The 15,620-nt window shown below is 40.0% G+C and overlaps 1 protein-coding gene across 3 annotated transcripts in view; it reads left to right on the forward strand.

Moving 5' to 3' along the window:
- The window catches only part of AKR1D1 (aldo-keto reductase family 1 member D1), a 38,737-nt gene extending 24,783 nt beyond the window's left edge, over window positions 1–13,954 (forward strand). For 2 of the 3 annotated variants that reach the window (XM_082846972.1, XM_082846971.1), the window contains 3 exons: window positions 500–665; window positions 2,732–2,814; window positions 5,352–6,722. In XM_082846972.1, coding sequence (XP_082703098.1) covers window positions 500–665; window positions 2,732–2,814; window positions 5,352–5,394 — 292 coding nt within the window. In that variant the 3' untranslated portion in view covers window positions 5,395–6,722. Of the gene's footprint in view, window positions 1–499; window positions 666–2,731; window positions 2,815–5,351; window positions 6,723–12,046 lie in introns of those variants that run through there. The other variant, XM_082846973.1, reaches the window with a different exon arrangement.
- Window positions 13,955–15,620: the final 1,666 nt, after the last annotated feature.

Consider the following 15,620-nt stretch of genomic DNA (forward strand, 5'->3'; position numbering starts at 1 on the left):
TTGATTAGACTCTACCTGTAGAAGTGCCTACCAGTACCTTATTATTTGACAAAGAGTCTCTATGGCCATATTCCGAAATTTTTGAAATCTCTGTATTCAGTGGCAACACTTCTACTGTGATGCATTCCACAGACTTAAGTAGAAATTTTTCTACTCTAAGATGATTCCAAGAGTTGTGCCTTTGTTTCTTCTACTTCAGTCTTCTTGCCTTCCCCTGTATGCCTACTTCCAACCCCATTCTCTCTATAAGATCCATGAAAGCAATATTATTTACCGTCTGGAAGAGGCAGCTCTGTGAATCTGCCTGTCTTGATCTTCTCAGACTAAGAGCAAGTCTTCTGAATACTCTGCACTCAGAGAAGTTGGTTACAGGTGACCTGAAGTGTTCTGGATAGGTTACCAGGTGAATGGGGGTCAGAGGAGGAGGGTGATTGGTAAACCACTGGTTCTCATTACTCGGACTAAATATGATGCATGTTTCGATTTTTTTTTTTTAAAGGGTGAATGTGTCTTCCCCACCTTTGTTAAAGGATGCACTTCTAAACTCACTGGGGAAAAAATACAATAAGACAGCAGCTCAAGTTGTTTTGCGTTTCAACATCCAGCGAGGAGTGGTTGTCATTCCTAAAAGCTTTAACCCTGAAAGGATCAAAGAAAACTTTCAAGTAAGAGAACTGCTTCTGGAAATGTAAAAAGTAGGGTATTATTTTTTTTAGAGAGAATTTTGTGTTCAGATTAATAAGAAAGTTGCAATGCCTTCATATGTTATTTTATACCTGCTCCCCGACCCCCTCCGCCCACACCTGGATTTAATTTTAGCTGAATTTGAGACAATTCCTAGTAATTCAGGGATTTCTTTGCTGCTTGTAGGCTATCTAGCTCCCTTATTTCTTATGTTTCCTTACCTATTGACTCTGGACACTACCTACTCCCTTCCCCACCAGCACAGCAGGAATAGAAGGTATAAAATTGGAAATTCATAACAGTCAACTTTCCACCTTCTTAATGGCTCTGGAAAAAGTTGGGGACAAATTTGGAAATTATTGAAGAGGATCATTTAGACTTCATAAATGCCAACCCCCTTTATTTCCTCTATAAGTAATCTGTAATCAGCATTATAAATATAGGTGAGAAAAGAGGCCACTAGACAATGGAGTGATTAGTTTACTGTGCTACTTCCAAAGAATAAACTGCTAGGTAAATGCAGGCATAGAGAAGTACCATGTAAAGTTAATCAGTTACCCATCAGTTAATAATTTAAATTTCAAAAGTAAGTTGTTTTTTGTCATGTGACAAATAGCCCTACTAGGTGCGGGAAGGTGTTAAAGAAAAAGGAAGCTTGTAAGGATTTCTTTTATAAGTGACTGGTTCATTCATGACTGTTTTTATGTTATAATAAATTTCCTTCTACAATCTCATAACTCCAATTCTTGGATAATAAATAATCAAAGGAAAGAATGCTCTGAAAAGACCACTTGGAAACAATCCTTGGGGGAATGACTAAGTAAATCATATTACATCTATACTACGGATATAGTAGTTAAATAAATAAAGTCAGTCTATATATTTTGACAGAAAAGATCACCAAGACATATTATGTGAATGAGATAAAGCTGCAGAATAATAGAAATATGATACAATTGCATTTTGCTGCTTGCTGTGTTGAATGTTTGGAAGGAATCTGTGGGAAGGGGAATAGGACTGGGGTGGTGGGTATCAAGAGGCACTTTTGTTTCTTTTACTCCATACATGTCCATGTATTTCTGTAGTGTTTCATTTCTTTACAAAAAGCATATATCATGTATTACTTTTACAATTAAAATTTATTCATGTAGGGCTTCCCTGGTGGCGCAGTGGTTGAGAGTCCGCCTGCCGATGCAGGGGACACGGGTTCGTGCCCCGGTCTGGGAAGATCCCGCATGCCGCGGAGCGGGTGGGCCCATGAGCCATGGCCACTGAGCCTGCGCGTCCGGAGCCTGTGCTCCACAATGGGAGAGGCCACAGCAGTGAGAGGCCTGCGTACCGCAAAAAAAAAAAAAAAAAAAAAAAAATGTATGCATGTAAATTACTAAATTAAAAGTTAAGGGATAGAAAGATAAAATAATAAGAGAAATTATAAACAAATCAACTGTTAAAAATATAAATAAGCTAAAATAAACTATTAAAATGTTCATAAAGGACAATTATAAAACCAAGGTACAAACTGTACAAGCTAAAAAAAAAAAAATGAAAAAGTAATTAGAATTAAAAGGTAGATAAAGAGACATTAAAAATGACAAGAGAAAGGATTAATATGATGAACCAAAGCAAATTAAAAGTTAAAAAAATACATAAGCAAATTTAGAGACTAGGGAATATTTTTGTTAAAAAAAAAAAAAAAGTGCACGAAGGCCATAGTCCAGAATCAAAAGTTCAGCATCTTATACCAAAATAATAAGAATTCTTCACTTTTAGATTTTTAGGAGATGTTCTGAATGTGTATTGTTTCAGAACATTTGAAATTTCTTTCAAGATGTCCCCAACAGGATTGTCTTAAAGACAAAGGGCAGAAAGAATTCCACCTCCACATGGGTGGGGTGGCCCCCCCGCACTAGCCCAACTCCTCTAAGACATTTGCAGAGGTGTTCATAAATCTTTGAAGGGCTCCCACTGCTGGCCTCACTCCCTGATCCCAAGCTTGACCCATCTTCTACTATTATAAATGTCTGGTTTTTTGTTTCTGTTATTTCAGATCTTTGACTTTTCTCTCACTGAAGAAGAAATGAAAGACATTGAAGACCTGAATAAAAATGTCCGCTTCGTGGAAATGCTCATGTGAGTTCTGGGGGATCATTAATCAGGTTCTGTGCAGTGATGTTGGATTGTCAAGCGTCAACCAACAGGCTCTCATGAACCGGGACCATGTCCATGGAAGGCACAAGGGTAAAGGCTGGTGGCCAGCATGTTCTGAATTAGGAACTTCCTACAAACCTGCATTTTTGCTTAAAAGAATATTTTTGACATTTATGACATTCCCATTGGTTAGGTTAAGGCATCACAGGCTAAAAACATTGAGGAGAATTAAATCAGTTTTCGTTATGTTAATACAACAGCAGCACAGATATGCAAACAACATACTTATTTCTTCCTTAGAAATCAAAGTGGGCACAAATTAGAGCAAAGCTGTCAACAAGAACAATTCCTGGGAGAGAGGCATTAGAGTGCAGTAGAAAGAGCACCAGGTTGAGTTTTAGACAAATGTTTGCCTGTAAGATTTGGAGCTTCTGGCTTCACCTATTGTCTGACTTCCCACAAGCAAAATTCCTTCGAAGTGTTGCCAAATTTAACTATCAACTGAAGTAACCCTTTATTCTCTGAATATTACAGAGCCTTAAAAATAAAAAAAAAGAATATAGTTCATGTATATATACACACGTATATATTTGTATACATACATACCCACATTTTTTCTTCTTAATCATTCTTCATTAATATTTCCAGTTCTTGAAATCACCTGGATAGTATTCTTCTTTTTACAATCTTCTCTTTGAGTGTGCATTTAGAAAATGCTCGTTAAGATGGTTCGTATAGTTTGGGCGCTTATCTTATCGGTCCCACTATTTTTCATGAGTCAGAAAGTGCGGACTATGCTAACACTGAATTTCTGAATCAATTTCTGAATTAATAAACAGCTTTCTAATGTGAATTTTCCAGGGGAAAAACTATTTGAAATCAAGAAGCACCTCCTAGCCTCAAGAACATAAAAGTAAACACAAACACAGAACTAACCCTTACACGTTAATTAACAGCTCTTGAAGATAAACTATTTCTATTGAATAAATCTCATTAAATTAAAAATAGTAACAGATAGCCAATCCTCCAATATGCTGTTTTGTTTTGTTTTTTTACAGTTGGTTAGTGACATTATTTGGTTTGACATTTTATTTATTTATTTATTTATTTATTTATGGCTGTGTTGGGTTCTCGTTGCTGCACGCGGGCTTCCTCTAGTTGCGGTGAGCAGAGGCTACTCTTCGTTGCGGTGCGTGGGCTTCTCATTGCAGTGGCTTATCTTGTTGCGGAGCCCGGGCTCTAGGCGCACGGACTTCAGTAGTGTGGCACACGGGCTCAGAAATTGTGGCGCACAGGCTCAGTAGTTGTGGGACACAGGCTTAGTTGCTCCATGGTATGTGAGATCTTCCCGGACCAGGGCTCCAACCCATCTCCCCTGCATTGGCAGGCGGATTCTCAACCACTGCACCACCAGGGAAGCCCGACCTTTGACATTTTTAATACCTAATTCTAGCAACACTGGGAAAATAATTCATCACATCTGGAAATAACTAGAAAAATCAGCAAGGAGAAACAAAGATTAGGCCCCATTGATCAAAAAAATGTATCATTTAGGGATGCTGGGCCAAGGTTCTGCTGCTTTTCATCTGGCTGATCCTTGGTATTTGAGAGCCTTCTCTGGTTTTGTTTTATATTTTAATTTAAAGCTCATAGTACTTGCAGAGAACTAAATCTTAGGTGTGCTCCAGTACAGGCACACACACACTCCAGTCCTTCTATAGACTGTTTCACCATTTTTATTTAAGAGGTAGCTTCATCATTATCATCACTGTCGTCATCATCATGGAAACTTACTTTGCTGGTCATCAACTTTCTAAATCTCAAACTTTCAACTCTCAGGAGGCCTAGTGATAGGGGCAAGTAAAAACTCTGAGAAGAGACTGACACTGATTCATGATAGAGTTTGTTTGTTTGTTTGTTTGTTTTGCGGTACGCGGGCCTCTCACTGTTGGGGCCTCTCCCGTTGCGGAGCACAGGCTCTGGACGCGCAGGCTCAGCGGCCATGGCTCACGGGCCCAGCCGCTCTGCGGCATGTGGGATCTTCCCGGACCGGGGCACGAACCCGCGTCCCCTGCATCGGCAGGCGGACTCTCAACCACTGCGCCGCCAGGGAAGCCCCATAATAGAGTTTTGAAGAGAAATGCTTATGTGGTTTATTGAAATGGGAGGCAGTTTATATCAAGAGAGCAGACGGAGGAAGAAGTTGGGACAAAGTGTGTAAGTGGGCAGGTATTGCTCACCTCCTGTGCTTTTGTTTTAAGAAAATGTTAATGTGGAGACAACTAGCCTTCTCCCCCCAATCCCCCCACCCCACACTTACACCCAGGGTGCTATCTGGGGCTTCAGTAAAAGGTGCTGGCTTAAGGGGAAACAGGGGAGGAGAACGGGCACGAAACAGAAATGGAATGAGTAAGAGAAAGAGGGAATGGTCGGTAAAGTTACCAAAGAATGCTAGTAACACATACAGCCATGCAGCATTTGAAGTGAACTTTTTCCCTTTGGGGGGATTGTTTTGGCAGGTGGTGTGACCATCCTGAATACCCATTTCATGATGAATACTGACTTCAGAGAGCTCCGCAACAGATATTTTCCCTCTGTGTGTGCCAGGACTTTGGGCTGGGTGGTTCCTCCAGCTATGGAAATCAAAGGAGTTTACTATCCTCAGATGAAATGGTGATGGAGACACACTTAACTTTTGTGTAGTGTAAGTGACTTTGACTTAGCTATGTGGGGGGAAAAAATAGGTTTAAATCTGTTGAAATAACTTGGAAATTATCAGCTAATATTTTATTAAATCAATGTCTTCTGGGTTTCAGAAAGAAAAATATTAGGCTTTAGAAAAGACTTCAAAGGCAACATATGAAGATAAATAACACATGAATTCGGATACTGCTGCCATGGGTAGTCTGAGTTCTTTAGCAGTTAACAGGGCAACAGCAAGGATGGAGAGCTGGACCATGCCAGTGTGCTGGCAGTGGTCTTGATGGTTTGGACCATTGACTGTAATACAGACACAGCCAAGGTAAGATCCACACATGCATTATTAACAGGGAAGTGATTTGCTTCACCTTGAGTAGAGAGAGAGGGCTAAGTATAGAAAAGTCTTACTGTAGAGCTAATTAAACACCACAGCGGTCAACAAAGCCATACTGATTTGATTGTTGTTTGTTTCCACCCAATGTGTGTTCGTGTAGCTTTTATCCAGCTTGAAAGATGGATAATTGCTTGTTCTCTCTTGCATGCTTTAAAGGGCCTGAGTTTCAGTAAGCTAGTGATCTGTGCTAACACTGCCTGCAACTCCTGCCCCCATTCATTATATGACCACCATTATGCAAAGTGGCTTGAGACAACCTGCATATCCTGTATTGTAAAATAGTCCACAGACCATTATTTCAAAAGAAGACATATAAAAAGGAAGCTTTAGGAAACATATTGAAAGAAGAGGTTTCATAGAATCATTAGACTTAAGACTTTGAAAGTTATTGGGATAACTGAATTTTGAGAAAGTAGCAAGTTCAAAAGAACACTGATAATTTTACTATATGTAAATTTTTTAAGTGAATAAAATGATTATTAGAATTCCATAGTAGAGACGTACCTATTTTCAGTCCAGCCAGAGCAGTATATTTTATTCATTCATATTAAGTCACTCTCACAGGGCAAGAGAGCGCTTCAAAACTTCAAAACATCAAAACAAACTTATGTTTGTCCAAGATCAATTGCTTAGAATCTTCCATGATCTGAAAACGTACATTTCTGAGAAATTATCATTTTAAAAAATTGATCTCTACTTATTGTTTCCAATAATTCTAATATGAATACTTATAATGCTATTCTCTGGAAAATATCTCATTCACAAGAAATAATAAAAATGATGATTTATTCTACCACATGAATCTCCATTTTGTTGCTTGGGGTGGGGGGAATCATCTGAATTCATTTAAATTAGAGACCTTTGGTTGAATTCCTACCGTACATTTAGCACTGGGAAGATAGGGAAGATAGGAAGAAAAGGGAGTACCATAATGAAAGAACAGAAACTCAAGTCCTGACCTCTACTGTCAAAACTCTTCAAAATATTTCAGGGGGCTGGTGTGGAAGAAGGACCACACCTATCAAACCATTTTTTAAAGACAGGCATTGGAAAAGAGTCCCACTATTTGTCAGGGGAAATGTATACATGTATTTCTAAAGATTGGAAGAGGGGAATTCTGTCTTAGGCTTAACAGAGATGGAGGAAAAAGAGTTGGAGACAGAAAACAGAAGGTCAGGAAAGAGTGATGGTCTGCATGAGTTTCTGTATGTCACTTCTCCCTTCACTCTCATTCCTCTCAAGCTTCCCAACTATTTTGGGATAAATTGTATGCCCCCAAAATTCATATGTTGAAGTACTAGCCCGTAGTACCTCAGAACGTGACCTTATTTGGAAATAGGGTTATTGCATATGCGATTAGGTAAGACGAAGTCATACTGGAGTATGGTAGACACTAATCCAGTATGATTGGTATCCTTATAAAAAGGGGAAACTTGGACACAGGCAACACACAGGGAGAGCACCATGTGCAGATAGAGGCAGAGGTCAGGGTGACGCTTTTACAAAGATGTCCAGCAAACCACCAGAAGCTAGGTGAGAGGCATGGACCAGATTCTCCCTCATAGCCCTCAGAAGGAACCAACCCTGCCAACACCTTTATCTTGGACTTGTGGTCTCTAGAACTGTGAGGCAATAAACTTCTGTTATGTAAGTGGCCAGTTTGTGGCACTTTGTTCAAGCAGCCCTAGCAAGCAAATATACCATCTCTCAGTCAAGATTTCCAGTCTCTCAAGCTGACACCAGCAGTAAAAATGGCCTTACTTAGTCAATGCTTTACTGAGCTCAGGTATTGATGACCAATATTTTTGACCTTCTTGGGGACTTTTGCAACCCCAAAGATGTTTGTTAACCCAAATCAATCTCTTTCCTAATCAGAGGCCTCTAATGGAATATGGAGTAAGATACATCAATAGTTACATAACCTGCCTGGAAAAGGAGAGGAGGCCAACAGCGTACCCACTGATCCATAAAAACACATGGACCAGAAGAGCAAGGACTTTCTGCCCCAGCCCGCAGAATGTTTTTTGTTTGCCCATCACTGACTATTCTCCTTGGAAGACCTCCCTCAGGCACTGTCTTCCATAATGACACAGAGGTTATTGGAAGAGGCCACAAGAGGCACATAGGCACCAATCCCAAGTCTGCAGGCTTCAACACTGCGACGTGCTGCACACTTCATGACCACAGTTATGGAAATGTAAAAGGTTGAGGTAAATTATATTTCCCAGGCTTGGTATTTCTCTGGAACTCCCTTAAAATTTCAAGCTTTCACTGGTGACTTCAATTTCTGACCATTCCAAACTAGTAACTAAATCATGATATCTTGTGGAGCCCTGGTCCTTGCATGTGAACCCTCCCGGAATCTGAACTGTACCCACCATGTTTCTACCTCCAGATACCAAATCCCCAAGTTCTCACTTCTCTTGATGGGGGCAAGGGGTGAGGAGGGATAGGATAATCTCCTCTGGGCACTGGTATTTTAGCTAGATTGAGAGCTGAGATGCAGAATATGGTGGGAGGTATGGTGGGAGTAGCAGTGGTCTTGACAAAAGTACATGGACTTTTCAGGTCCCCCCTTAAATCTGGCCATTGGTAAATCTTCCTACAAAGACTATGTGGCATCCTTAGGAGGATGAGGCCCCCTTTAATTCTGTCTTGGGGGTTGTCAGGAAGAGATAAAATTGCCAAAGGACAATTTGGAGCTGGGTAGCCCTCACTTTATGTCCTGCTGAAGTTGGTCACATGTTGGTCAGAGAGGAGCAGCTAGTGGAAATGATTGAACATATGTTTTTAAACTGTGTTGTGTGTGTGTGTTGCTATTTGATATGTACTATTGAGCATTTTTTATTGACATTCGTATATAAGACTATTGTGTAGTTTTGTGTATACTCTTTAGTTTCTATTATCAAATTGTGCTCCTTTCATTGTTAAAAGGAGAGAGTGAGATTTTCTTTCACACTCTCCACTCTAGAACAAATTAAATTTAAATGATTTATTTCCTAAAGTATTGGTGGAATTCACCTGAGAATTGCCTCTCTGTCAATAGAGAGCCTGTACATTTTCTATTTCATCTCAAATCAATTTTGCAAATTTATCTTCTTCTATAATTTATCAATGTCACGTATTTAGCATATGGAGGTATATTTGTTCATTTAGTCAACAAGATTTTTGTGTGCCACTATGGTAGGCTCTATCCTTGGCAGTTGGGATATTTCAGTAAACAAAAGTCCCTGAGCTCTCATACACGCCCGTACTCTTCCAATTCCTTTAATTTTCCTAAACATGTGGTCACCTCCCTCTTGCAATTCTTCTTTTGTATGTCTATGGTCTTGTTTTGTAATTAATGGTTTATCAAGTTATTTTTGATTTTTTCTGGATTTCATTTAGACCAAATTTCCCAAAGGAAAGAAAATTCATTGACTACTTCTGTCTTTCTGTTTCTTAATTCATTCATATCTCATTTTCTTTTACTTATCTCTTGTCTGTTTTTTATAACTCATCCATAGACTTCTAACTTCTTAGGTTGAATATTTATTTCATTGATTGGTGTTTGTTTTTCTTGTATAGTAATATAAACATTGAATATAATGAATTGTCCATTGAGTACTGTTTTAGTTAAGATTTCTTAAGTCGATTTTGTAATTTTACAGATATTCTGAGTTTGGGGTTTGCTTTCTTCTTTAATCGTTGTTTACAAGAGTTCCTGTCTTACTTTAATTTCTAGTGTTAGAGCTTTTTTTCTAGCTTTTATATTCTACTTTTAATCATGCTGACCTCAGATATCATCAGTCAATGTTTTCAACATTTCATGGAATTGTGACAAGATACATTCTATTTTAAAGTATTGAGTTGGATATAACGGACATATAATCCTGTGTTATACATTTTTATCATCTAGTATTAGAAGAGCTATTTGAGTGAGTGGTTCTTTCTTTTAAACAGTGATTCTTAACTAGGTGTTAAGAGATTTGGCAATGTCTGGAGACATTTTTGATTGTTACAACTGGTGGGGGTGGGGAGAAGTGATATTGGCATCTAGTAGGAAGAGGCCAGGGATGCAGCTAAACATCCTACAATGCACAGAACAGCTCCCACAACAAAGAATTATCTGGGCCAAAATGTAATTTTTGCTGAGATTGAGAAACCCTGCTATCAGAAGAGTCTTTCTTGATAGATGTTAAAATGTGCTGATTCCTAATGCCATAATTTCAATTTATTGCATATAACTGAAAACTAATCCATTTAGCCTTGTTTATAGTGCTTGAAGTAAACTGTCCACCTTTTACATGGACAGTTTGAACAAACTGTCCAGCTATGTTTTTTTCTTGTATATTTTATCTTTTCTCAGATTATTAAACTGCTAATGGATGCCATGCTTTTAGTATTTGAGTTTAAAACACATGGGCAAGCGAGCCCCAATGAAAATAAGTTAATGCAGGAAACCAGGCTTTCCTGGTGACTCAGTGGTTAAGAATCCACCTGCCAATGCAGGGGACACGGGTTCAAGCCCCGGTCCGGGAAGATCCCACATGCCGCAGAACAACTAAGCCTGTGCACCACAACTACTGAGCCTACACTCTAGAGCCTGTGAGCCACAACTACTAAAGCCTGCATGCCTAGAGCCTACACTCTGCAACAAGAGAAGCCACCACAATGAGAAGCCCGTGCACCACAGGAAAGAGTAGCCCCCACTTGCCGCAAATAAAGAAAGCCCGTGCACAGCAAAGAAGACCCAACGCAGCCAAATATAAATAAATAAATTTAAAAAAATAATTTCTTCAGTATGAGTCAAGAGAAAAATTGCTCTAATAACAGACCGCCATAGAAAAATAGAAGCAATCTGAAAGATTAGATTAAGCTGGTAATCTACTTTCCTTCTTGTCCCAAATTTCTTTCTTTTTTATTTATTTATTTATTTATTTATTTATTTATTTATGGCTGCCTTGGGTCTTCCTTGCTACACGCGGGCTTTCTCTACTTGCAGCGAGCGGGGGCTACTCTTCCTTGCGGTGCGCGGGCTTCTCATTGCAGTGGCTTCTCGTTGCGCAGCACAGGCTCCAGGCATGCGGGCTTCAGTAGTTGTGGCACATGGGCTCCATAGTTGTGGCTCACGGGCTCTAGAGCGCAGTCTCAGTAGTTGTGGCGCACAGGTTTAGCTGCTGTGTGGCATGTGGGATCTTCCCGGATCAGGGCTCAAACCCGTGTCGCCTGCACTGGCAGGCAGATTCTTAACCACTGTTCCACCAGGGAAGTCTCCCCAAATTTCTTGAAATAACTAAGCAGAGAGCCAATTAAATAGACTAAGTCTATAGCACCTCTCTAAAATAAAGAAAGGGTACCATCACTGAACCCCAAATCCTTAAGATAAGAAAGCCGAGGTAATTGGATTGACAAAGAAGTAAGAGTAGACAACAGTAGCCTAACGTACTTGCCGGAAACAACTGCTACAAAGGTAATAGCAATTTTAGACATGCTTCAAGTTTAGAATAAAACAATAATAGGAGAAGTTCCCATGACCTCACATCTGACAGGACTATCCCCTCCATACAAACAGTTGAGGGGCTCCCAAAAGCCATGTTTGTTTGTTTAATTTATTTATTTATTTATTTTTGGCTGTGTTGGGTCCTCGTTGTTGTGCCCGGGCTTTCTCTAGTTGTCATGAGCAGGGGTTACTCTTCGTTGCAGTGCACAGGCTTCTCATTGTCGTGGGTTCTCTAGTTGCAGAGCACGGGCTCTAGGTGCGCAGGCTTCAGTAGTTGTGGCACATGGGCTCAGTAGTTGTGGCTTGTGGGCTATAGAGCTCAGGCTCAGTAGTTGTGGCGCACCAGCTTAGTTGCTCCGTGGCATGTGGGATCTTCCCGGGCCAGGGCTTGAACCTGTGTTCCCTGCATTGGCAGGCGGATTCTTAACCACTGCACCACCAGCGAAACCGGCCATGTTTGTTCTTCAGGCTGAAACCTATTTCTTTCTAATCAAAGTGAATACTGTTCCAGAAGAGAGCAGGTAACTCAATATTGAGACTGGAGAAACAGATCACAACCTGGGAAACTTCAAAAAAACACCCAAAAGGTAGGATTAAAAAAAGAAAAGAGCAAAGCTGATTTTGGCATTTACTTCCAGGATAAAGCTATGGAGTGGGGGAGGCGGAGAAGAAGTGACAATAGCGGGAGGATTAAAGGCTGCCCTTGGCCATATGAGAACCAGTGTATATAACTGAAGCAGAACAGAGTTTACCACCTCAAAATACTCCACATTGGCATGAGAATTATTTTGTGCTGAAGACAATTGAGAAGAAACAGATATAAGAAATCTGTCTTCCCCCGATTTGCCTAAAAGGAGGAAATAAACTTACAAAGTGTCCCTCCTCCCTCTCTACCAGGAAGGACAAAAGTTGAACTGCTAGAGACAACTTGAGACCCTTATCAGTCTGGAGATGGCACCAGAGGAATCTACATAACAAACTTTGCTAACTAGACCTTATCTTCTGTTAGTCTCCCATATATTTGTCCTCCCACGATTTGCTGCCCCTAGACTCAAAGTCCTTTTCTTTTGTCTTGTCATTTCTCAAAAAATGTATTGCTCTTTTGTTAAGAAGTTATGTAAGACCTAGTTCTAACCAAGCCTTTGAGTTACTCATCTCTGGGAACTCCCATGTGTAACATGCATGAATACATATGTCTGTAAACTTCTGTTTGTTTTTCTCTTGTTAATCTGTCTTTTGTCAGTCCAATCTACAGGGCTCCAGCTGGAGAACCTAAGATGGGTAGAGGAAGAGATTCGTCCTCACCTATAAGACTATGTCAGGTAGAAGCTCGTAGTTTCCTTTTAATAAGGGAGGCAAAGAAGCCAATGACGTGAGCAATCATCATGGAAGCCATAAGACCGGTTGTCTCCTCTTGCCAACTCCACCTGCCTTCTGGGCACGAAGCCTCTGAAAGAAAAGTTAAACTCTAAGGTGAACTATGGAAAACTGAGGAACAAGAGCAGAACACAGTTTACACCAGCCAACTCCAAAGAAGACAGCAACAGGGCTTTGCCTAAAACAGCCTTGAGCAATTGGTAGTCTAGGAGGCAGAACCATATAGCTAGGAGGCTCCAAATGCGCTGCTGATATTCAAATTCCAGAAGCATTCTTCAAAGGTGTGTGGCATGAAAAGGACGGCCCATATACACAGGTGTCATCAGTCACAGCTGCACCTATTAGCACCATCAATTTCCACCTCCATTCCCAGGCTTTTTAAACTGGAAACTGCATTTTGACCAGGTGGTAGACCCTGCCAGGAATGCCTCACTCGTATTTCCTTTGGGATAAGCCCCTAAACACAGGTTTCTAACTGAGTAATGTTAAAGAACAGCTCTGTGCTAATACCTAAGGATCTTGCACGTATCCACACAGGCACTTAGGCAAAGCTTGATCTGCAGCTGATCTGAGTCTTGGCCGAACATCCTGGGTCCTCTGAAACAAGAGTGTGCTGGAGGCGTGTGAGGAGCTGCTACCAGGCCGTTTCTTACTCAGTGCCCTATCTGCCAAGAAGGAGGCCACAGTGAGGCAGTTTCTCATCTTCTGCCAGGTTTTGATGAGGCCTGAGACCTCTGACTCACCCCTTGGGGTCCAGCTGCAGACTATAAAGTACCTTAGCAGCAACATAGCAGTGGCCCTTCAGCAACAGGATAGACCATCATTCATGTTGCAATCATCTGGACCCTTTTGTTTTGGTGTTGCCCTACTCCAGAGACTAAGGGAAGGAGATTGCCATCATCATAGGGACATAGAAACTGGACAAAAAAAAACCCCAAAAACCAGCGAGATTATGCTACTATAGAAAAAAATTATAAAACTACTTAGATTCCAATAATGATTCTCCCTCAAGGGTCCTGCTGGTACGTAATTATATCTTTGTTTCTTTAACTGATCAATATTCCTAATAGTGACGCCATTTCCATATTAGAGTCTCCTGCTTTGTCACCATTGCAAGTCTAGCTTGCACAAGAGTTGGTAAAATTTCCCATATTATAATTTTTTTTTTTTTTTTTTTTTTGCGGTACGCGGGCCTCTCACTGTTGTGGCCTCTCCCGTTGCGGAGCACAGGCTCCGGACGCGCAGGCTCAGCAGCCATGGCTCACGGGCCCAGCCACTCCGTGGCATGTGGGATCTTCCTGGACCGGGCACGAACCCGTGTCCCCTGCATCGGCAGGCGGACTCTCAACCACTGCGCCACCAGGGAAGCCCTCCCATTTTGACCAAAAATATGTCTTATCTACCTCCAGGAAGAATTAATAAACCAGATTATAAGAGTTATTAAAATTTAATGGAGCAAGTTTTTATTCCAATTATCCAGTGAAACAACATTAATATATCAAATATTAATATAAATCTGAAGAAAAATGCAAAGATTTCTAGGTTTTTTTTTTTTTTTTTTGCTTTTTTATGATTTATATGTAGTCTCTAAGGGGGAAAAATGTCTTGCTAAGGTAGTAACAGAAAAAAATGTTTTAAGAGAAGCTTATGATAATTGGTTACTTGGAAATATGTCAAGCCATGGCCACTGAGCCTGCGCGTCCGGAGCCTGTGCTCCGCAATGGGAGAGGCCACAACAGTGAGAGGCCCGCATAACGCAAAAAAAAAAAAAAAAAAATTTTAATAACTGGTACATAGTTATATAGGGAAAAGTTTTATATAATAAGATGATACCTTGGATAAATTAGACTGGTTTAATCTTTTGGTTTAGAAATAGCTATCTTTTCTCTGATTTTACCAGTATAATACTATTTAGCATATTTTCTTGGGTTTATTTTCTAATAAAAAAAGCTAATTAATTTGAGTTTTCTAGATTTCCTCTACTGATTTTAATGGTCAAATAAGCCAATTCATAATAGATTATAAAATATTAAAATTATGTGTCAAAATAAATTGAATTATAATAGGTAATTCTTTATAAGAGGGATTCTTACAATGCTATAAATCATATAGACTAATGTGTCAGCATAAATTATAATATCCAAATCCTTACTTTTAAATACTTAAACTAATATTAAATTGTGTTAATCACTGAGTTATATTTGGGTACCTGAAAAATTTCTAGGTAAGATAAAGACAAAACATTGATCACTAAACATATTAGTTTACCCTCTTCCTTATTTTTACAAAAACTATAGAATGGCAATCAGCAGATTAAAGGATGAACTTGCCCTTAAATGAAAATATACATGAATATTTTTGCCAACTTAAAATTTGGTAAGACGATAGTATGGATGAAAAATTGTTGCTCACCATCTGCCTCTACAGGGATTAGGTCACTAGCCACTGCAGTCCTTCAGCACACCCCGAAAGGGGTTCAGGGCGGAGATCATGGAAAAACTGGCAGAACAGGCCTTCAGATAGTTAGATGTTTTCAGAAGAAGGTTTTATGAGCCTAATTTCTTACATATTCTCATATCCAGAAAAGCACTAAAATCATTAACAGAGACATCTGCTCCTCATGAATAGCAGTAAACTTCCAGCAAAATGTGTGCTTGATTGCACGTCTCCCCCTTCACTAAAATCTTGTATATACTGACCTCCTTCTTTACCTCTTCAGAACAGTTCCTCAGATAAAAACGCAGACTTAGAGAACGGACTTGAGGACACAGGGAGGGGGAAGGGTAAGCTGGGACGGAGAGAGTGGCATGGACATATATATGCTACCAAATGTAA

This window comes from Leucopleurus acutus (assembly GCF_964270905.1).
Source record: "Leucopleurus acutus genome assembly, chromosome: 9".
In the NCBI taxonomy this organism is placed as follows: domain Eukaryota; kingdom Metazoa; phylum Chordata; class Mammalia; order Artiodactyla; family Delphinidae; genus Leucopleurus; species Leucopleurus acutus.